This window comes from Pelophylax lessonae (genome assembly GCF_965119305.1).
Source record: "Pelophylax lessonae genome assembly, chromosome: 4".
NCBI lineage: Eukaryota > Metazoa > Chordata > Amphibia > Anura > Ranidae > Pelophylax > Pelophylax lessonae.
This window is the reverse complement of record NC_138771.1, coordinates 241,348,372-241,372,355: the sequence shown is the minus strand read 5'-3', so window position 1 is coordinate 241,372,355 and position 23,984 is coordinate 241,348,372. Positions and strand designations below refer to the sequence as shown.

The following is a 23,984-nucleotide window of genomic DNA, read 5'->3' as shown; positions in this document are numbered from 1 at the left end:
TTAGATAAATTACATATATATGTTACCTCATTTTCAGTATGTTATAATTACAATTGCATATCATTTATCTCTCCTTTTAATTACATACAATCGTCTTACACATCTCAAATAAGTCCTTCTACTTTTGCAATATCAAACACAATATAACATTGGGTCTTAGATTGCATTCAGACACTAAAGGGGTTTAGGGGGAACAATGGAGGCTGCCAATAGTGAGTATATGTGGGGATCCATGCTGTAGTTACAGTGTCAGCATATATATCCTGTTTATATACCTAGTATATGGACAAGAAAATGTATACATACCTGTACATATAGTAATCAGGCACATATCTCAATTTCCATAGAGAATTCTTTAACGAGGAGGACTGTGCGTTTTAGGAAGCTCAAACATAGGCAATGTATAGTGACATAGTAGTGAGGGTAATCACTCCATGTCTCATATCTGAATGGATGAGAGCAAAAGAACAATGTTTCTCAGAATTAGTCAATTGAGGATAGGGGCACACCCTAAATGGATACGTCATGGCCAAGATGGCTGCTATCTGTGGACACATGACTTGTAAAATAATTCAGTTAATAGTCAATGATGAAATCTTTTTTTTTTTTTTTTTTTAAGTTTTACTTGGTTTGTCTCTCTTGAATAACTATTTTCGCTATGATTTTAAAACCCTTCTGTTAACAGTGCTTCTTTTGCATTGCAGTTAATACTAAAGGATGTGGATTCATTGTTGTATGTCGACACAGACATACTGTTCTTGCGTCCTATGGATGATATTTGGTCTTTCTTGAATGAGTTTAATTCTACTCAGATTGCTGCTATGGCTCCTGAACATGAAGAGCCCCGCATAGGATGGTATAACCGCTTTGCTCGACATCCTTTTTATGGAAAGACTGGCATTAATTCTGGAGTTATGTTAATGAACATGACTCGTATTCGAATGAAACACTTTAAGGCAAGTATATATGCTCTTTCTGAGATTTCTCTTGAACTGAAATAAGTAATCCTGTTCTAGATTTCATTAAAGCAAAATTTCTAACTAGTAAAGAAAACCAAAGAGTGATTTGAAGCCCGGGAATTGTAAAATAGGAGACGTATACATTGGGTGTATACAGGGTGTATAGGAAGTTGTACACGCATCAGTGTTCTGTAAAGTACAACTAAATATCCGATATTTATAAGAAGCCAAATGGTAATAATGGCATTCACACACAAGTCTTCCTGACTGTTTTGTTGTTAAATCCCTGTAAGACAGGTAGATTTTTTTTTTTTTTTTTTTTTTTTTTTTTTAGTTGCCTTGGCAATTGCTTCTTGCTAGCAGTCCCTTGAGTGGAAAAATTTTCCAACAAAAATGGCTTTTGTCAAAGTTTTGGGCATGTAATACTTGTTTTGGTTATACGTGGATGTTTTCCTGTCCGTATTAAACAACCACATAGACTTGTTGGGGGATTATCTTTTCCTTCCACCCAGAAAGGTGAAGTGTTATGGGTTATATAGAAAATGCAAGTTTCTAAGTGTATATAAAGCCATTTTTTTTTTTTTTTTTTTTTAAAGTTTAGTATGAAATTGCCAAATTTCGGTCTTTATTTATTGTCTGTGTGCCCTCTGGGGAAATTTATACTCCCCAATGGCCCTGGGGACCACCATATCTGGTACAGAAAGTGATTGGAGATCCAACAGCGTTAGTTGTCATAGCTTACAGAAGTTATCCTCGTTGGAAATCCTTTTGTGAGGACACATGTTACGGTCTAGGGGATTTTATACTCTCACTTCTTATTGTGTTTTTGGGGCAGGAAGTGAAAGAATCTCCTAACTGGACACTGCAAAAAAGGAAACGGACATGGTTCTTAACATACACTTTACGTTTGTTAAGCTACCAGTAATTTTTGAGGTTGCACAATGACATTTGAGTTTTTAGTATAAAAGAATATAATGGTCACAATCCAGGTTTCTGTGTAGTTTATTACTAGAGTAAAAATCTCTCTCCTGAGCTCCTTCTGCTAAAATGCTTCACCCTCTGTTGGGCCTAGTCCTAGTCAAGAAACACAATGTACAAATAGGCCGAATTATAGGTGAAATGCATAAGAGGGAAGAACTCAGACAAGCGAATGTGACTTCTAGCTAACAAACTGTTTGGACGACTGCATAAACTAAAAAAAGAAAAAAAGAACAGACTTCATTGGTTCAAAGGAGGACAATAATATTTATAACAATACAATTTTTTTATTCAATCAAGTTAAAACCACGAAATCTACAAAAATACCCCATAAAAATGCATCTCAGTGTGTTATTACCACATTACATAGTATGCAAGGTTGCACCAACAGCATTATGGTCCACAAGGTAGACGCATTTTGCGTAAAGCTTCTTCAGGATCTTTTCTTTGGGATCCGGTGAGGGAGTTGACCTAAAACTCCTCTTTTTTCTAATCTTTGCAATATCTTGGTAGGATGCGGTAAATAACTTTCGTAGCATTTACCTAATATTCTGTGTGGAAGACTTCAAAGTGTGGCTATCTGATTCTTTTTTGATGCATGTTTCAGTTGGTGGGGACACATAATATTTTAGTGGCAGCATCCATAGGGGAGGTGGAGCTGATTATACCTACAGTGGAGCGTTGTGGGATGAAATTGGAGTATTTCTCACAGCAGCTTGTTTAAAAGCAGCTAGTGTGAAAAGCATGAATATGACATGACTTTCAATCAGTTGACTGACTTGTGACTGGCAGATACTAGATATCCATGAAACTAGGTGAGACAGAGTAGCTCCCGAAGCAGTAGACCTCTGTTTACGATGGGCTGTCTTTTTATTAAAAAAGACAAAAAATCTTGCATACTAGGGTGCTTGACAATCTCTTTTCTTGCCTCAGTTTACTTTTCTCAGTGGTTCTGTAGATGTATGCAATGTGCATTTTGCACAGGCAAAATGTTTATAGAAAAGCAAATCTATGATTTTCGGTAGAATTTTTTCACACAGATGCATGACGTTGCATTTGTAAGAAATCTCACTTGATTTTCTTTGCACTTGGCTGCAGTTTGCCATGCCAGTCAGCACAATTCCTTTGTAAATGCAGCACATGTAAAACACACAGATGCAAATCAATTTAGGTATTCCATTTAAAGTAAACTTTTACCTTTGTTCAAGACACTGATTTTTGATTTACCCTGCAGTTGTGAGAACTGTAACGAAATATTCAACTGTGTAGTTTATAGGAATGTCCAGAAGATGGTGCTGTGCGAGCATATCATGATTCATGTTCTTGCTGCCATTATGAACCATTTTCACTAGCATTGTAATGTAAGGTTGGTAGAGTAGATAGAGGCCTAATATGCTTGATGAGCATTGTATTATTGTGAACACATTGCTATGTACAAATATAGACCAGCCCTTTTATTTAACTGCCTTAAATTATTTTAGTGATACCTTTTTGGAGTGCTTAGGCACACAAGGCTGATAGGTTTACAGAAGCGCTTGTAGCTTAATATACATTTACTCTTATTTATAGAAGGCTCCATGCACACTGGCTTAAAGGGAAACTCCAGTCAAAAATGATTTTTTTTCCTAATAATGGTATGTTAACCTCCCTAGCGGTATTCCCGGGTGTGGCTTGGGGTTACATTTCAGTGCCAAAAGCGGTAACCCCTAGCCACACTCGGGGTACCGCTAGGGAGATCGCTGGATCCTGTAAGAGAGGGTACTCACCTTGTCCCCGGGATCCAGCGATGTATCCCGGCAGTGTGCGACGGCCGGATCTTCCTCCCGATGCTCTGTGCCCGGCTTTTGTCTCCTGCGACGTGACGCTCGCAGGGGGGGTGGACCCGGTGGCAAATTCAAACTGTAAAACGCACAAAACACATAGATACATTAGAAAATAAAATAAATTCACATTAGTTTGCCCCCGAGTGCCCTTTCCTGCAGTTTTACTGTGCTTTTTATATATATATATATATATATATATATATATATATATATATATATATATATATATATATAATGTGTGTGTGTGTGTATACATACATACTTTAACTTATTTATAGTTATTTATTATATTTTATGATTTTGTGTTTCAAACTTTATCATACCTGAGATCTTATAAAGAAGAACGCACAGTAAAAAAAAAAATCATATGTAAATAGTTTGTTTGGGCTGCTCGTTCTTAAGAATTACATGCAAAATGATGGTACGGCTTTCAGCACCTAAAATCGGAAAGAATCATACCGCCAGGGAGGTTAAATATCTTTGTCTTTGATATTATTCATTTTCTGCCTAGCTGCTTGTGTAGTTTAGAAAGTCTTATCTAAACTAGACAAACGGCTTCTTCCTGTTCTTCACCGACAACACTATTTCCATTTATCTGAATTTGCTAAGCTGTATTTCATTTCATGAAAAGGTTGTCGGTCTTTCTTAGACAGGCATGCCCAGACCTGCCCAGCACCACCCCCATCCCCTCCTATCCTTCTCCATGATTTCCTCCTGTCTTCATTGCCTTGATTAGGCCAGCAACTTCTCCTGAGAAAGAGAGGGGGAAGGGGGGTGACGTGACTGGCACAATGAAAGAAATAAGCTACGAAGGAACATTTGTGAAAGTTTAGAAGGATACAGATCCATTTCTAAGGAATTTTAGGCTCAGTTTCCACTAGTGTGACTTGTCATGCAACTTTGGACACATTAGGGCACATAAGTCACAGCCCATTGATTTCAATGGCACCCATTCCCATCTATGCCACTTTTGAAATCAGTGACTTTGAAAAGGTGCCTGCACTACCTTGATGCGACTTTGATCCAGAATATAAAGTTGGATCAAAGCTGCACTCAAAATCGCACAACTTAAGAGTCGCACTAGTGGAAACAAAGCCACTAGGCTAGAGAGTGACTTTGGAGTGCAACTTTGACCCAACTTTACACTCTCTGGATCAGTCACATCAAAGTAGTGCAGGAACCTTTTCAAGGTCGCTGATTTTCGAAGTCGCATAGATGGGAACGTGTATCATTGAAATCAATGGACTGTGACTTTTCATGCGACTGTGTGTTCAAAGTCGCATGACAAGTCACACTAGTGGAAACGGAGCTTTAGTCTACGTTTCCACTATTGCCATTTAGAGTGCGACTTTGATCCAACTTTACACTCTCTGGATCAAAGTCGCTTCAAAAGTTGCATCAAAGTAGTGCAGGTACCTTTTCAAAGTCGGTATAGGGATAGTGAGGTGGATGGCGCTGCCTAAAATATTGGGATACTAATACAATAGGGTTATTCTGTTTAAATCTCTAACACCACAATAAATATGTTAATAATTGCATATCATAAAAAATCAACAGTCAAAAGAAGTGCATTCAGTGCAATGAGGTGAGAATAGGTGGTGTGAGTGATAATAAATATTAATGGCACAATCAGAAGATATAAATATAAAGTGCAAAGAAAAAGCCGCGCTAAATTGAGGTGTTGTTAGTAAATCAAACTTATATAAAACAATACCAGTGAATTGTGATAAATATCAACCAATAACATGTAAACATTAAATATTCAGTGATGAATGTTCCGATAGGATAACACAAATTAGTGTTAAATATATAAATGAATAAATAAATAATGTCCAAAAAAGAACAACAAAAGTCCAATGTAAGGTGCTGAGTGCAGGAAAAGAATCCACCACCAATTACTGTGACTTCATCCACGGTTAGTGCTGCATGCTACAGGCACACTAAACGCTTACCAGATCCCAGATGTATATAGGCATCAAGCAAAAGCTAGGAGCATCAATGGAATCCTGCGGGTGACGTGGTACCTCTCTCTGGGTGGTCTATACATTCAGCAAGGAGCCGCGATACACACCAAACACCATACTAAATGGTCCAAAGCCCAGTCACGTCCAGAGCCCAATACTCACGAAGGGATATGCAAGAAAAAGGGCCCACAATAGTGTAGTATGTAGAGGACACTTTATTGTATACAAGGTAAAAAACTTACATTTATGTTGAAATCAATAGCGCTATTCTCAGCTTGTTCAGTAGAACGCCGCTGTCCGACCTCCGGGTATCACGTGGTGACGTCAGCACACCTTCCCGACGCGTTTCGTCATAGATGACGTCTTCCTGGAGATCCCATATATATGGTGTATTCAATAAAATCGATATAGCCTCATGTGTGGTTCACATCCATCAGCTAATGTAAGAAGACTCCATATTTATTGTGGTGTTAGAGATTTAAACAGAATAACCCTATTGTATTAGTATCCCAATATTTTAGGCAGTGCCATCCACCTCACTATCCCTATACCAATTTATTGAATATAGTCCTTACAGGCTGTATTTTGAGGTAGGCTGCAGTCGTAAATCATCTCCATAAGCGCGGAATTCTCAACCCCACATACCTTTTCAAAGTCGCATAGATGGGAACGAGTGTCAATTAGTTGCACTATTGGAAACGGAGCTTAAGGCCCTTTTCAGACTTGTGCGACCTAAAAGTCGCACGATTTTGCACCAATTTTGACTTGACTTGAAGCAATGCCTATGTCTTTGGACCTCAAAACGCATCAAAGTCAGACCAAAGTAGTGCAGGGACTACTTTGAAGTCATTGCAACTCTAAGTTGCACAGATATGAACAATACTCATTAGAAATCATGGAGTGTGACTTGTCATGCGACTTTGCAGTCCCAAATCGCAGGACACGTGTGAAAGGGGCCTTAGTCTACGTTTCCACTATTGAGACTTAGAGTGCTACTTTCATGCAACTTCGATCCAACTTTATACTCTCTGGATCAGTTGCATCAAAAGTTGCATCAAAGTAGTGAAGGTACCTTTTCAAAGTCGCTGATTTTCAAAGTCGCATTGATGGGAACGGGGGCCATTTAAATCAATGGGCCGTGACTTTTTATGCGACTTTCCAAAGTCGCATGACAAGTCGCACTAGTGGAAACTGAGCTTCAGTCTACGTTTCCACTGTTAAGATTTAGAGTGCGACTTTGCAAATTCTTTGGATCAAAGTTGCATCAAAGTAGTGCAGGCACCGTTTCAAGGTCGCTGATTTTCAAAGTCCCACAGATGGCAAAGGGTGTCATTGATTGGTCGCATTGCCTGTACTATGATCATTGTAGACTGCGAGCTGAGCCCAGAGCACTTCCAGCTACACTGACAGTCTCTCCCCCACCCACCCCGTCCAGCTTCCTTCTCCTATGGTAGTCTTCATTCAGAGCCCAGCACAGCTATACTGTATATGTGCCCCTGCCCCCAGCACAGCTATACTGTATATGTGCACCTCCCCAGAGTCCTGTGTAAATTTCTTCATTTTCTCATGAATTAGGATGTACAAGGCATCCTTACTGATGAGAGAACACTGGGCGGGAAACCTATGATCAGCCCCTCCCATTCTGTATACGCCCACTGGCTACACAGGAACAGTGCCCCTCCCTGGAAGTAACCGCACCTACTTGCTGCTCTTGGACTCCGCAGGAAGAGGAACCGAAGTCATGTGACAGCACTGAAAACTGCATAATTCAGGTAGAAAAAGCAGTGATTTTTAAAACGGAAGTCCTCCCTTTCATCTGTCCCCCCTCCTACCCCCCCTCCACTTTTATTCTCCGCTGCAATCATTAATGTGAGCTGAGTTCAGCCTTATGTGTCAAAATGAAAAAAATCCCAGTTCTACAGGAGTTTTGAGTTTTTGCCTGTAGTTATCCTGTGTCCATGCACATTAGGACAATTAGAGGCAAATTTTGAGCTCAGCATTTAGAGGCAGGAAAATAAACCCCTCTGGTTTGCATTTTGGATTGGCGCTTTCTGGAAAAAAAAAAGCTAAACACTCCTAAACTCACTTTTTTCTGCCAAGGGAACCATTTTATAGCCTGGAGCTCAAATGTGCAGAGGTCTGTCAGTTTCATTGGAATAACATTCAGCTAGTGCTGGACATAGCAATGAGAAAGGTGTGTAATTTTTCTCATCATTCAGTAGTTACAGAAAAGCGCATGGTGGTTTGATTTTGCTGATTAGTGATGCTGGTTCAGCTTTTTCAGGAGGTGCCAAAGTTTAGACTTCTTCTTTAGGAAACTGTGATGTGCTTTGATGTATAATTTAATATAGATGGACATGTTCTATCTAGACAATGTCTGATAAAAAACTGTCATTACAGATGTCTTTTTAATTTTCATTTACAGAATGACATGACAACAGTTCGTCTGCATTGGGGAGAAATCCTGATGCCATTGCTGAAAAAATACAAGTTAAATATAACTTGGGGGGATCAGGATCTGCTAAATATTATCTTCTCTCACAACCCAGGTACTCTTAGATTTTTTATATTTTTCTCTGATAATCCATTTTTACATTTGTATTTACTGTTAAAATCAAATGCATTCCTGTTGCGCAGCTTTTCCAATTCTTTGTCTTTGTGATAAGTTTTCTGCTACTGGTACCATACACATATTTGATGTTTTGTTTAATTCAGTACAGTTCTGTTTCATTCATTAACAGATCAGGAATTAGATTTGATTAACAGACTTATTCAATCATATTTTTTTTTAAATTTAATTTCATATTTTTATTTTTTTAATATAAAAGGAATATTTTAAATCTAGTCAGATTTAACCAAATTGATGTTTCTCTTTTGTTCATTGACGAACACAGATCTTCATACCCATTGGGTTATACTGCCCCCTACAGGAGTAGGACACTAGGCAGAAAAATAATCTGGCTACGCCTATGGGCAGTTCCAGGGGGGCTACTCCCTCTCGCTGCCTTTTTTTTTTTCTGCCTAGTCAGGAGTAAGGACCTAGTTGCTTGCTGGGATCTCTGGTCTTGAAAACATTTTTTCTCTTACGTCCTCCGACAGTCGCCGCCCCTTCATATTCGTCACAATAGGGTTATTGACCTTTGCTCCGTAGGAGTGGCTAGACAACAGAATATGTTAATATCAAAGCTTTTAGCCTACCCCACCCCCAGGGGGTGGTCCCCTCAGTCAATACCCTCCTGCTTCCTGCATTCCTACCTCAGTTTCATTTGTCTAGCTCAGGAGTAGGTTAGACGTTTCCTGTGCTGGGGCTTTTCAGTCTCAGCTTCTTTTCTCTTTTTGGTTTCATTTGGAATTTTTTTCTCTTTCTTTACTTAGCTGTTTATTTTCAGCTCTAGTTAGGTCTTCTGATGATGATCGTGCGGTGCTGGGTCTCGGGCTGGCCTCCCTGGTTATCCGGGGTTCAGGGCCAGTGGCTTCCCAGCCTGCCATCGAGCGTTCAGCTGGGTTTCCCTGGCAAATATGAACGACCCATCCCTGTCCGCTGCGGGGATGTTGCGGTGAGGTGGCTACCTCACTGGACGCCATGCGGTTTCGCACCGCAATTCCACTGCGTCCTGGCTGCGACTCTCCCTGTCCTTAGTGCAGCGGTTTGATCGCTTGTGCAGGCTCCCCACGCCATCCGGATGGTAAGTGTATTTCTGTGTGGGGACCTGTCTGTCTTGGGTGTCAGTCTGGGACTGTGGGACCCTGCATGTCTGTGCATAATGTTGAGCTCCCTGTCAGTATAGCTGCTCTCTGTGGGCTGCAGGGGGGGGGCTCTCCTGCTCTGCTCTGTGTAACAGGCTGTGTGACATGCTGTGTGCTGTGAAGGACATGATTGTGAGACATGTGGGCATACTGTGCGGCGACCGCTGCTGCGGTCCGCCATTTTTTTGTGACAGTTTTGTGGTGGCCGATCCTGTGTGGTGAGAGCGCCGTTTTGGCGCCAAACGCCTCCATTTTGGCGGCGATCGCGCGGGCCACATGTCAGTGTTTCTGCCTCTACAGCCTCGGCCGGCAGCCATGTTTGTGTAGCCTTACATTGGCTTTATGGGGGCGGTCAGTCTCGCATCACTTCCTTTTGCTCTGAGGACAGCGGTCGATGAAGCAGCAGCCTGTGTGACCTCTCCAGGTTTTACCTTCCATTCCTGTATTCCTTGCCTTTGTATTCCTAGCCCGGTGGGTCAGTGTGTTTGTGAGTGCGGTGGGCTACGATCGCCGCGACCTTAAAGGGGCAGTACTCCTTTTTTTCCTAAGTTGCTGGGGCATGGATACTCAGGAAAGCAAGTCTCCTCCCTCCTTGGTAGGGGGCCAGGGGGCTGCTGCTGCTTCCCCCGAGGGGGCTGATCTGGCTACTATTGTGGCTAACCTTGCTGCTCAGGTGCAGATGCTGGTGGCTGATCGATCCACAAAAAGGCCCAGGGTGTCCATTTCCTCTGATTCAGAGGGCGATGGGGATGCTATGGCTGGAGTGCCCTTCTCAGGGTCTCGTTCTTCTCTAGACCTTGCGGGGTCTGAAGGGGAGGCTGAGGTGGAAGGGGTTGATAATTCTCCCCCTGGCTCGTCTGAAGAGCTTGCACTCATGGATGAGTTGGTTGCTTCTATCAAGCAAACGCTGCATTTGGAGGATGAACCATGTCCTCCTGCTTTGATGTCCTCTTATGGGACGCAGAGAAAACGCAAAACGTCGCAGGTTTTTCCTTGCTCTACGGAATTTCAGATCGCTGTTGAGGAGCAATGGCGCAACATAAAGAAGCCTTTTGCTGTGCCAAGTAGGTTCAAGCTGCGTTATCCTTTTACACCAGCTACTGATAAGCGTTGGTGTGTGCCGCCTCAGGTGGATCACGCGGTGGCGATTTTGAATAAATCCACTGCGATTCCTGCTGAGGATACCCCGGTGTTCCGGGACCCTACGGACAGGAGATTGGAGTCTCTGGCCCGTCACTCTTATACGGTTGCGGGCTCTATGCTGAAGCCTATTTTTGCTTCCATTATGGCAGCCCAAGCTATTGCCGATTGGACGCAGGTGCTCAGGCGCACTCTGGTGGCTGACTCTGCTTCGGCGTCGACATTGGCTATGGTGGATCAGATTCATCAGGGTGTCATGTATTTGTGTGATGCGGACCTAGATCTGGTCCCTTTGGCTGCGCGTCTGCAGAGTGTGGCGGTGTTGAACCGTCGCCTGATCTGCCTGAAATGTTGGTTTGTTGACCAATCTTCTCGCAAGACTTTGGCTAATTTGCCTTACGCGGGTTCTCGCCTTTTTGGCGAATCCTTGGATACTCTGATCAAGGGTGTTTCTGGGGGTAAGAGTACTCTTTTGCCCCAGACTCACAAGTCTAAATTTGTTCGCGGTAAGAAGAATGCTTTGTTTAGACCCTCTCAGGGGTCCTTTCGTGCCTTTCGGTCGCACTATAAGGGTAAGCCCTTCAAGGGACAAGGCTCCCAGAAAAAGCCGTGGGCAGGTAAGCAGAAGTCCGGCCAGTCCGGGTCCGCTGCCCATAACAATGCGGCCTGAAGGGGCGCCCTCACCTAGTTCTGGGGTGGAGGGACGTTTGCTCGGTTTTCTTCAACCCTGGCTGGCCCGCGTTCGGGACAGGTGGGTTCAGGAAATCGTTCGATCTGGATACAAGATAGTTTCTCTCTCGGCTGGCGGGCAGATTTTTTCCCTCAAATCTTCAGCTGTCTCCGGAGCGCTTGCGGGATCTGCACCTGGCAGTGCGGGACCTGCGGGCTCAGGGAGTGGTGATTCCGTTGCCTCATCAGGACAGATTTCGGGGATTCTATTCAAATCTGTTCACTGTGCCCAGAAAGGAGGGCAAGGTACGTCCGATTCTGGACTTGAAAGCTCTGAACCGCTTTGTGCGGGTTCGCAAGTTCCGCATGGAATCCCTGCGCTCGGTGGTGGCTGCCCTGGTGCCGGGGGAATTCATGGCCTCCATCGACTTGAAGGATGCGTACCTTCACATCCCCATTTTCGACGGTCACCAGAGGTTCCTTCGATTTGCCATTGCGGAGGATCACTACCAATTCGTGGCGTTGCCCTTTGGTCTCTCCTTGGCTCCGCGGGTTTTCACCAAGGTGCTTGTGCCGGTTCTGGCTTTGTTGAGAGCCCAGGGCATCTCGATCCTGGGGTATCTGGACGACATTCTGGTTCGGTCTGCGACCAGTCAGGGCCTGGTGAACGACCTGTCCGTCACGATGCAGACTCTGCAAGAGTTCGGTTGGACGATAAATTTTCCAAAGTCGACGCTGTGTCCGTCGGTTCGTCTTCCTTACCTGGGAATGATCCTGGACTCTGTTCAGGCGAAGGTCTTCCTGCCGGAAGACAAGCTCCGGAAGCTACAAGAAGAAGTCGGGTCCCTCAGGGACGTTCAGTGCTCGTCCCTCCGGACGTGCATGAGGTGTCTGGGATGATGGTCTCGGCTTTCGAGGCGATACCCTTTGCCCAGTTTCACACGCGGGGTCTCCAGAGGGAGATTCTGGCCAGGTGGGACGGACAACCGCAATCTCTGGATATCCAGATTTCGTTGAGTCATCGCACCAGAAGGGACCTTCTGTGGTGGCTCCAGTCCCCGGCGGTGTCGGGGGGGGCAAGTCCTTTCGTACTTTGTCGTGGACGGTGATCACCACGGATGCCAGCCTGTCGGGCTGGGGTGGTGTTCTGGGCGTTCTGTCCGCCCAGGGAACTTGGTCGGAGGAGGAGTCCTCCCTTCCGATCAACATTCTGGAATTGCGAGCAATAAATCTCTGCCTTCGGCGTTGGTCGGACAGGCTGCAGGGCCGTCCGGTTCGGGTGCAGACGGACAATGCCACAGCGGTGGCCTACATCAACCACCAAGGGGGCACCAGGAGTGCCCGAGCGGCTCGGGAAGTGGCCGACATTCTGTCTTGGGCCGAGACGCACGTCCCGGCGATATCTGCTGTTCACATTCCGGGGGTGAAAAACTGGCAGGCGGATTATTTGAGCCGCCAGACCCTGGACCAGGGAGAATGTGGGGGTCCCCATATGTGGACCTGTTCGCGTCTCGTCTGAACAACAAGGTGGAAAGGTTCGTGGCAAGAACGAGCGCGATCCTCGGGCAGACGCCTCAGACGCGTTGGTGGCGCCCTGGCATCAGTATCGTCTGATGTATGCCTTTCCACCGATTCAGCTGCTGTCCAGGTTCCTTCGGAGGTTGGCCTCGGAACCGAAAACGGTGATTCTGGTGGCACCAGACTGGCCTCGCCGGTCTTGGTACGCAGACCTCGTGAATCTGGCAGGCGACGCTCCGTGTCGTCTACCTCTTCGAGACGATCTCCTGTCTCAAGGGCCGATATTTCATCCTGCTTTACAGTCGCTGGCTTTGACGGCCTGGCTGTTGAAACCCAGATCCTGAAGGATAGGGGTCTCTCCCCTGAGGTCATTCACACTTTGATTAAGGCTAGAAAGTCCTCTTCGGGGAAGGTTTACTACCGTACTTGGAAGGCCTATTTTGCCTGGTGTGAGTCCAGGGGGTATTCCCCTCGTTCATACTCGGTATCAAGGGTGTTGGCTTTTCTTCAAACGGGCGTGGACCAGCGTTTGGCGTTGGCCACGATTAAGGGTCAGATTTCTGCTCTGGACGTTCTCTTTCGGCGCCCTGTGGCGTCTAATTCTTTAGTTGGCACCTTTGTTCAAGGGGTGCGGCATCTGGTCCCTCCTAGGAGGGAGCCTTTGCCTCCATGGGACTTGAACCTTGTTCTGTCCGTGTTGCAACATGCTCCCTTTTGAAAGAATCAGGGAGATTTCGTTGTCTATGTTGTCCAAGAAGGTCGCCTTTTTGGTGGCAATCACCTCGGCTCGCAGGGTGTCGGAGCTGGCTGCCTTGTCCTGCAGATCTCCGTATTTAGTGGTTCACTTGGATAAGGTGGTCTTGCGTCCTAACCCGTCTTTCCTTCCGAAAAGGATTTCGGAATTTCACCTCAATGAGGACATTGTCTTGCCTTCGCTTTGCGCAAAGCCTAAACATCCAAAGGAAGTGGCTTTGCATTCCTTGGATGTTGTTCGGGCGATCAGGGTTTACCTGTCATCGACTGAATCCTTTCGCAAGACGGATTCTCTCTTTGTCCTTCCAGAGGGGCCTCGGAAGGGCATGGCGGCATCGGCCTCTACCATCGCCAAATGGATCAGGCAGGTCATTGAACAGGCCTATGCTTTGAGGGGGAAAGTTCCTCCCATGCCTGTGAAGGCGCACTCTACAAGATCTCTGAGTACGTCTTGGGCCTGTCATCATCGGGCTTCTGTGGCCCGGGTGTGTAAGGCGGCGACTTGGTCGTCCGTTCACACCTTCTCAAAATTCTACAAGGTGGATGTTCAGGCATCGGCAGATGCTTCCTTTGGCCGTAAAGTTCTTAGTGCGGCAGTGCCTTAGGGTCCTTTGTTTGGGTCCTTGGCTGTTGGGGTATTTTTACCCCTAGGTTATTTGTTCTTTCCTGGGTTGTTGCTCCTGTTGAGCAAGTTTTTTTCATGTTGCCCAGTTGGTTTCCTTCCTTTGGTAAGGTTCTTTTCTCTGATGTGAGTATTGCGTTGCCTTAGGCGCAGCTGCTTTTTTTTCCAACCCCTCATGTCTACACTGCTTTGGGACGTCCCTATTGTGACGAATATGAAGGGGCGGCGACTGTCGGAGGACGTAAGAGAAAACGGAATTTTTGTAAAATCTTACCTGTAAAATTCCTTTCTCTGAGTCCTCCGACAGTCCCCGCCCCTCTTTTGGGGTTTTGTTTATGTACTCTACTGCTATGCTACTGAAACTGAGGTAGGAATGCAGGAAGCAGGAGGGTATTGACTGAGGGGACCACCCCCTGGGGGTGGGGTAGGCTAAAAGCTTTGATATTAACATATTCTGTTGTCTAGCCACTCCTACGGAGAAAAGGTCAATAACCCTATTGTGACGAATATGAAGGGGCGGCGACTGTCGGAGGACTCAGAGAAAGGAATTTTACAGGTAAGATTTTACAAAAATTCAGTTTTTAGCTAGAAATTTTTTTTTCTCCTGTTTTTTTCCTGTGAGATCTGCAATCAACTGCCGAACTGGGGGGCGGGCTGGATAATCTAGATCCAGTGGTCACCCCATTCTGTCCAGCGAGCATACGCAGACCTCAGCTCAGCGCTAGGTCTGCTGCGACATAGCCCCACTGGACGGGAGCTGGCCTGCGAGTGAAATGCCTTGCGAGCTCGCAAACGACCGGGTCTCTGCCTGAGTCGGAGCGTTCCTCCTGGCAGATGGCTCCCCATTAGGATGGCGAGGGATTCTGTCTGGAGTGATGCCAGTCTGGTTCCTAGTATGGTGACTAGCAGCCCCCCCCCCCCCACTGGAGGGTTTTGGGGTGGACGTATGCCGCTCCTTGGGATGGTCAGACCCCGGGGTTCACCTCCTTCCCATTAGGCATCCCCTTTCATCTGTCCCCCATCCTACCCCCCTCCACTTTTATGCTGGGGCTATTTGGGTGGTTTGGTCCACCTCCTGGGGTGGGGGCAGGGGGGTACGCCGTCGGCGACCGGACGATCGGCTGTGCAGGGGGAGGGGTTGTACCTGGTGGGGGCTCCTGTCAGGGCCCCTCCGTCCTGTCCGGGTCTGTCTTTGATGCCTAGGAATCCCTCCTGGGTCCCTGGGAGCCTTGTGGCGCCATTTTGCTGTAGCCTGTGTGTTTTTATGCACAGCCGCCATGTTTGTGTAGTCCAGCGGCCATTTTGCGGTGGTTTTCCATTGAAAATAGCGGCAACGATTTTGGTGATGGGAGCCACTCCTTATCTACTGGTGCTGACTCCTGGATCTTTTCACTTCCCGATCACCACACCTGGTGTACAGACTGCGATGGTGGCTGCAGGTGCCTATTTCTGCTGGGTGGTGAGTCTGGTGGGGTTCTCTCCTTCTCTGCTGAGGATCGCTTAGTGCTTGTGCCTGACGACCAGGTGGTGCTGCCAGCGTGGTGGGAGTTGTCCCTTTTGTAGTGTGTTACACTTTTTGTGGGGTCCCCCTGGTGACTCATGGAGTCTTTGGCGCACGTCCCCCCCCACCTGACCCTCTCTCTAAAGTTTTGGGGCCCTCTACGTCCCAAACCTCCATCGATGCACTGGCGGTGGTCCTGGAGTCCTTTGTGTCCCGGGTGGAGGTGGTTTTCGGGCGATGGGCTAGCAAATAGCATCCCCATGCATTCCCCTGCCTCATCTGTCGCATCCTGAATCTGATTTGGCCACCGCGGACGTGGGTCACCCTGCTGGGTCTTTGACTGTACGCCCGTAATCCTCAGATATTGAGGATGATTCCTCCACATCTGCAACCGTGCACGAAAAGGCGCTGGAGGAGGCACTGATTGTATCAGTGCATGAGACCTTACAAGATAGAGGACGCAGCTGCGACGGAGGAGCAGGTTCCCTTTGGCATTTACAAGCCATCCAGAGTGGCAAAGGTGTTTCCTGTCCCCACCTATTTTGAATAGTTGCTAAAGATTGGGGACGACTATTGGCTATCACCTCTGCATGCAGGGTGTCTGAATTGGCGCCATTATACTGTCTGTCTTCCACCTTACTTGGTGATTCACCAGAGATGAGATGGTTCTTTGCCCCTGTCGGTCGTTCCTCCCAAAGGTTGTATCTGATTTTCATTTTGTGTTGGGTGTTTGACATTGTGTTGCCTTCCCTGTGTTCTTTCAGGAAGTCAGACTCACTATTTGTGCTCACGGATGAGCCTTGGAAATGCTTGTCAGCTTCCTCTGTGACCATTTCCGGATGGGTCAGACAGACTGTGATTGGGCTGAAAAGCCAGCTGCCGCACCCTTAAAGTAGTTGTAAACCCAGATTACAAAAATAAAAGTAAATCCACAAAGCAGTACAACTCATTTGTGCACAGTCTGACAGGGATACGAGCAATCTGTAATCCTCCCTGCTTTGCTACTGGGAAAAAAAATCTGACACATGCAGAAAATGTGTTGCTACGCCCCCCTCTCTTTTGACTGACTGACATACATGCAGAGGAAAGTTGTGCATGTGCATGAGTAAAGGGTGCATGTATCTTGCTGCCCCAGTCTCAGTAAGGCTGCATTCACCCTCAGTTTTGGCACATTTTTACACCGTTTTTGTTCTTATAACTATTTTTTACATTTTTTTCATTTGAGCAGTAAATCTTACAAAAACGCACAAATTGCACATTTCCATTAATTTCTATGACAATAAAAATGTGCTCCGGAACTTTTTTGAGCTTTAGGCGTTTGGCTTTAGGCGACTTGTAGTGGAGATGTGAACCATCTCCATAGAGAATAGTTAATTTTTTTTCTCCTCTGTTTTGTGGCTTTGAGGTGTGAATGGGGCCTAAAAGACCGTTTCGTTTTTTAAAGGATGTGGACTCCAGCCTCCTTCAGAAAAAATTAAGTCGGCAGCTACAAATACTATAGCTGCTGACTTTTATTATTGGGACACTTGCCTGTCCAGGGATCCTGCGGTGTCTTCACCCCAGCCAATTTTTCCATCGGCAACAGCTGTTTGAAGTGTGAAGCTTGTGCTTTGTGAGTGGCCCGGCGGCAGGTGAAGGAGGAGGGGGGACTAACTATCGGTTAATATTACCGCGAGATCACCCAGAAGTGGCAGCGGGTACCTGCCAAAAACAGGTACCAGCTCGCCCCCCAATGTGGCATTGGGGCGGGGGGGGGGGTTGGTGTTAAGCGGAGCTCCTCTTCATGTGGTTGTCATAATTTCTTCTATCAATGCATTATTGTATAGTATATGTAAAAATCTAAATCTCCGTATTCTTATCTCTAAGCCTATCACAGCTCTCAGGAAATCTCGGTTCCATGGGCGGTGGAGTTGTGACATCACCTTCAAAGAACCTCGCCCATGTTGAGGACTTGTGGCCTGGTATGTTTCAAAATGGGGCACCCTCGCTCATCTCCTCCCTTTCCTGACCTGCCGGGCTAGGATAAGGGTCTGGTATCGATTGGGGGCTGCCGCCATGCCATTTTTTTCCAATTTTATTATTGCTGGCATTCTTTTTTTACATTTAGCTGTCAGCGGGGAACTCCGATGACTCATCAGTTGTTCGTGGCGGCCGACTTCCCGGCCTGCACCCTAACAACCAGCTATTTACTCTTTGTTTTGGAGGAAAAAAATGCATGTAAAAACGCATCAAAATGTAACACTTGCATTTTTGGTGTGGGTCTATTGAAGTCTATTACACATAAAACGCAGTCTGCTTCAGGAAAAAAGTCACTGACCCTCTCCAAAGACGTACCAGCTGAAAAATGCATAGAACGTGTACCATAGACCATGTTAAATGGACTGTAGTACGTTTCTGCAAACTGCAAAATGTCCTGTTGTGTATGGCTGACACTTGCATTTCAGACCCACCAGCATCACATATTTAACTTTATTCACTGCTCTGCTGCTGCAGCATTCTGCCCAAAAAAATACACAGTACTTTAGGTGTGGGGACCAGGTAACTCCTCCTACTTTATTCTATGTGACAGTACTGGGAATTAGTCGCCAGTCCAGTGCTATTACATGGGGATGCGGTAGAGAATGTTGAGCCCTGTTTGAGCTCCAAGCCACAATTCCTTGTTTCCACCGATAGAGCAGAAAAGATAATTTTTTACATTGGAGGGATCAAACTTAGCACACAATCCACAAAAGCTGTTTGAGTTTAATCCAACAGGCCAAGCTCTTGCTTCTCTAGGTGGTAGATATAAGGGCCATTTCAAAGTTATGTGTTTTCCAGTGCTTTCATTCATGCTGTGAAATTTCACTGAAATAAGGTATCTGCTACAGTACTGCAACTGTACACTACTTCAATACTGCATGCATTTGGTGTGCTGCTTATATATTCTGTAGAAAATAGAGATTTCAAGCTGGGATGAACCTATGTAAAACATATTGAATTAACATGGGACTTCTTTCTTGTTATTTCCTCTGTCCAATTTGCATGTGAATGAAATTATGTACGAAATTAAAGGTTAATCTTCTATTTTAATTTTTGATCTCTATGTAAGTGACATTTTTGGTAGCAATAGTACATTCTTTACATTAGGCAGAAGAATAAATGAAAGTCGTTTTTAATATTTTGCCATTACATTGTTGTGCCGTTGCTTAATGAAGCATTGCATCCATGTGTCCCGTTCTCTAATGATCAGTTTGTTCAGTATTTTAGCACCAATTCTGCTATCAGCTTGTTTTTGTTTTTAATTCAGAAAGCCTTTACATCTTCCCGTGCCAGTGGAATTATCGTCCTGATCACTGCATCTATGGAAGTAATTGTAAAGAAGCTGAAGATGGTATTTTTGTTTTACATGGGAACAGAGGAGTATACCATGATGATAAACAGCCAGCATTTAGAGCGGTGTATGAAGCACTACGTAATGTAAGACTCAATATCTAAACATATTTTACCTGCACTAAACAAACTTCATTTTATTTTTGTATAAAAATCTACAGATATTTTCACGTTTTTTTTTTTTTTTTCCTCTCTTCTCCTCCTGAACATTATTTAATGTTTATTTAGTGTCTCTTGACATCACACAGACCTTCCACCCTCGTTAGTGTTTTTGGCGGTATTGCAGCCACCCACACTTTTGGTCCTTTTCCTGGGTGGCTATCCTAAAAACCTACACATACATGCACATAGTATAACAGACAAACCTAAGTACATATTAACACATGACAAGTTGAAAGGCTTCTTTTCAAAATAACCATGGGTCTGATGTTTGAAGAATTTGTTAAAAGTTAAAACTTTTGCCCATAGCAACCAAACCAACTTCTAAGCTGGTTGCTTAAAAGAGAAGTATGTGTTTCCTTTTTTTGCCTAATCCTTATGAGCTGCTAGCACCTACCAATCTTTTCTGCCCTCTGAGAAGTGCAGCGTTTCTTGTTAAAATAGTTAATTACCTGTGGGAGGGTCTTCAGGCTTTCTTGAAGTGTCATACTGCCACTGGGAGTCTGGATCCGCCCCCCTTCATTCTCCTCTCTGTGGTTGACATAGTCTCTGCTGGTTCCTGAGAGTTCACACAACACACACAGCTGCTCTCCTCCCCCTCCCTGTTGCAGACAGAACAAGCTAAGCACACATTCAGTAAAGCATCAGACTTCAGTGAGTGTAGAAGTAACTGGCAGTGCTCTGTAGGTTATATTCTACTTTCCTGGTAAATATATATTTATGTATAAATTATATGGTAAGTATAACGCAAGGAATAATTGGCAGTGGTGGTGGAGGGATAGGGATGACTTCCTTGGCAGTGGTGGTGGAGGGATAGGGATGACTTCCTTGGCAGTGGTGGTGGAGGGATAGGGATGACATAATTGGCAGTGGTGGTGGAGGGATAGGCATGACTTCATTGGCAGTGGTGGTGGAAGGATAGGCATGACTTCATTGGCAGTGGTGGTGGAGGGATAGGCATGACTTCATTGGCAGTGGTGGTGGAGGGATAGGCATGACTTCATTGGCAGTGGTGGTGGAGGGATAGGCATGACTTCATTGGCAGTGGTGGTGGAGGGATAGGCATGACTTCATTGGCAGTGGTGGTGGAGGGATAGGGATGACTTCATTGGCAGTGGTGGTGGAGAGATAGGGATGACATCTGTGGCAGTGGTGGTGGAGGAATAGGGATGACATCAGTGGCGATGGAGGGATAGGGATGAGATCATTGGTAATGGTGGTGGAGGTATAGGGATGACATCAGTGGCGGTGGAGGGATAGGGATGACCTCAGTGGCGGCGGTGATGGAGGGATAGGGATATCGGTGGCACTGGTGATGGAGGGATAGGGATGACATCACTGGCAGTGGTGGTGGAGGGATAGGGATCACATCAGTCCACTGCCACAAATGTCATCCCTATCCCTTCATCACCACCACCACTGATGTAATCCCTCACCCCACCTCCACCACCACTGATGTCTTTACTATGCCTCCCACCTCCATTAATGTCATCACTATCCCTCCATCACCACCGCCACTTATGTCATCCCTGTCCCCCACCTCCTCCACCGCCACTGATGTCATCCCTATCCTGACTACCACTGCCTGATGGGGGGTGGGGGGGAGAATCAGTGATAAAGGGATGATATTTTATGTACAGAAAAGGAGACACTGGGGAAATATGGTCTAAACAGGTATTTTCGCTTTAAATGACAGGGAATTGTCAGTCTCCAGATCCTTTGCAGACCTGCTATGGACTAAACACCGGTATGTTCATTTCAGAGAACAGACACAGGAAACAAGATAATATGCGCTTTACCATGTCTCCTCTACTGAAATAACACAGTGCATGTGTAGAGTTCATACCTGTGTTCATGCAGAGCGTAACTGGACATGCAAAGTCTTCACTACATTTGCACACCCCCCCCCCCCTCTCACCTCTTCTGGGGAGGGATTCGGAAGACACAAGAACATCAAAGCCCACTGGAGGAGGTGAGACTTTCAGGTAACAGCCAGGGAAACATCGTCCAGCTCCTGGGAGGTGAGGACACTTCACTGCTTGTCACGCTGCCTCTACTTTCCAGTTTTAGCTAGGGAGTGGGGACATGTTGCCATGGAAACAGAGGCACCTGAAGAGCGTGATCAGTCTAGATAGCAGATCAGGTGTGCTCCTTCTCATCAAGCATGACCACATGTTCAAGAGATGGAGGGACTGAAAGAGGGGCTGGATTGTGGAGCTGTATACACCCTCTGTAAACGCTTAAACAGAGAGAATCGTTGGAGGCTATTTCTTGATTGTTCAAAAGCCTATACTGCAAAAACTAAAGGACTGAGGAAAGAAATGTAATGGAGGTATGAGGATAACATGTACTACCCATTTCTCTTTCGTTCATTGACTGACACCGCTCCAGAATATACTTAACAATTAGGATATGCTGTCCCCTACAGTAGTGGCCCTTTCTTCTTGGCCCATAAGCGGTCCTTTTGTCCTTCAGGATCCAAGGACCAGGGATAAATATCCGCTAATAACACCGCACAGGGTTCCAACAGGCCCTGGCCTGGTAAGTCGAGAGGGGGTTCCCCCAGGACCACAGACATGCCCACTTCTGCCTGAAAGGGCGCCCTCATCCGTATCTGGGGTAGGGGGACGTCTTTGACTCTTTCCGAATCTGTGGACCTCCTTGATTCAAGACAAATGGGTCCACGAGTTGATTTGGTCCGGTTACAAGATCGAGTTTCAGTCTTTGCCTCTGGCAAGGTTCTTCCCTTCCAACTTGCACTTGTTTCCATATCGCCTATGAAGTCTTCTTGGGGCAGTACAGGATCTGCTCTGACAGGGAGTCATTGTACCGGTTCTGGAATCGGAATGCTTTCAAGGGTTCTATTCAAAACTATTTACTGTTCCCAGGAAGGAAGGAAGGCAAGGTTCATCCAATCCTTGACCTCAAGGCCTTGAACTGCTTTGTGCGGGTTCAGATATTTCAAATGGAGTCTATTCGCAGGATAGTGTCATCCCTTCATCAAGGGCAAGGGTATTTCCTGGCCTCTATCGATATCAAGGACGCTTACCTTCATATCCCAATATGTCGGGCATCAGCCTTTCCTTTCCTTTCCTTTGCTTTTCTATGGGCGCGGAGCACTATCAATTCGTGGCGTTACCTTTTGGTCTCGCTTCAGATCCTCGGGTATTCAGAAAGGTTTTGGTCCCGGTGTTAGCATTGCTAAGGCAGAAGAGTATTGGGGTACTGTGGTACTTGGATGACCTCCTTCTGCGAGCGGAGTCTCAGAATGCCCTAAAAGACTCTGGACATTTTGGTGCACACTTTACAAGAGTTCGAATAGAAACTGAATTTCCAAGAATCTGTCTTTGTTCCGTCAACTTAGCTGGTCTATCTGGGTCTGACCCTGGACACGGCCTCAGCCTGGGTGTTTCTTCCGGAGGTGAAACTCCAGAAGTTGCAGGATGCAATACAGCTTCTGTTGTCCAGGCGGTGGTCATCTCTCAGGACTTGCATGCAAGTGCTGGGTCTGATGGTCTCCACCTTCGAGGCAGTTCCGTTTGCTCATTTCCATACCATATCTCTGCAATAGGAGATTTTTATTCAAATGGAACAAATACCCACAGTCTCTAGGCAATCTGATTCTGTTGAGCTGGGGAACGAGGGGGTCCCCGATCTGGTGGCTCCGTTCTCCCGCGCTTCAACAAAACAAAATCTTTTCTTCCCCTCTACAGGACGGTGGTCACCACGGATGTCAGCTTGTCCGAGCAGGGAGGTGTCTTTGGCACAGATTGTGCTCAGGGGGTTTGGACTCTGAAGGAGTCCAGCCTCTGCCGATCAATATCTTGGAAATTCGGGCGATCAGGCTTTGCCTGACCCAAAAGTGTCCTAACTGCTCAGGAAGTAGCCGGCATACTAAGGTGGGCAGAACGGTTTGTTCCAGCCATCTCTGCTGTGCATATTCCAGGAGTGGAAAATTGTCAGGCAGACTACCTCAGTCGGCAGACGATGGATCACAGAGAATGGTCTCTCCACCAGGAGTTGTTTCATCAACTGTGTCTCTGGTGGGGGACTCCTGATTTAGACCTGTTGGCCTCTCATCTTAACAGGAAGGTGCAGAGGTTCGTAGCAAGGTTTCGGGATCCTCTGGCCGACGCCACAGACATTATGGTGGCTCCCTTGGGTCAATATCACCTGATTTACGCATTTCCCCTGTTAACTCACCTGCCAAGGTTCGAGGCAGAAGGTATTCCGGTCATCCGGTACGTAGACCTAGTACGGCTGGTCGCTGATGTGCCTTGGAGACTCCCTCTCGGGGAAGATCTGTTAGCTCAAGGGCTGATCTTCCATCCTTCTTTACATTACCTGGCTTTAACAGCTTGGCTATTGAAAGCCAGGTGCTGAAGGATAGAGGGATGTCTGAATCGGTGATTCCTATGCTGTTAAAAGCTAGAAAATCTACTTCTGGTAAGATTTATCATCGAGTCTGGAGGGCGTACATTGCTTGGTGTGAGTCTCGGGGGGGGGGGGGGGGTCTCTCACCGTTCCTTCTCGTTGTCTCGTGTCTTGGAGTTTCTCCAAAGAGGCGTCGATCAGTGTTTGGCCTGGGGTACCATCAAAGGCCAGATTTCTGCTCTGGCAATTATTTCTTTCACCGCCCGTTGGCCACGAATTTCTTGGTTTGCACATTTGTATTTGTTCAGTGAGTCTGCCACCTGGCTCCTCCCGTGAGTTCTTCCATTACCTCCGTGGGACCTCAATTTGGTGCTGTCGGTACTTCAGAAACTGCCTTTTGAAAATATT

The 23,984-nt window shown here is 46.0% G+C and overlaps 1 protein-coding gene across 1 annotated transcript in view; it reads left to right on the top strand.

The window, feature by feature from the left end:
- GXYLT1 (glucoside xylosyltransferase 1) overlaps window positions 1-23,984 on the top strand; it is a 95,170-nt gene that overhangs the window by 53,275 nt on the left and 17,911 nt on the right. Inside the window, exons 5-7 of the mRNA XM_082256488.1 lie at window positions 705-956; window positions 8,150-8,273; window positions 18,961-19,130. Coding sequence (XP_082112614.1) covers window positions 705-956; window positions 8,150-8,273; window positions 18,961-19,130 — 546 coding nt within the window. The remainder of the gene's footprint in view (window positions 1-704; window positions 957-8,149; window positions 8,274-18,960; window positions 19,131-23,984) is intronic.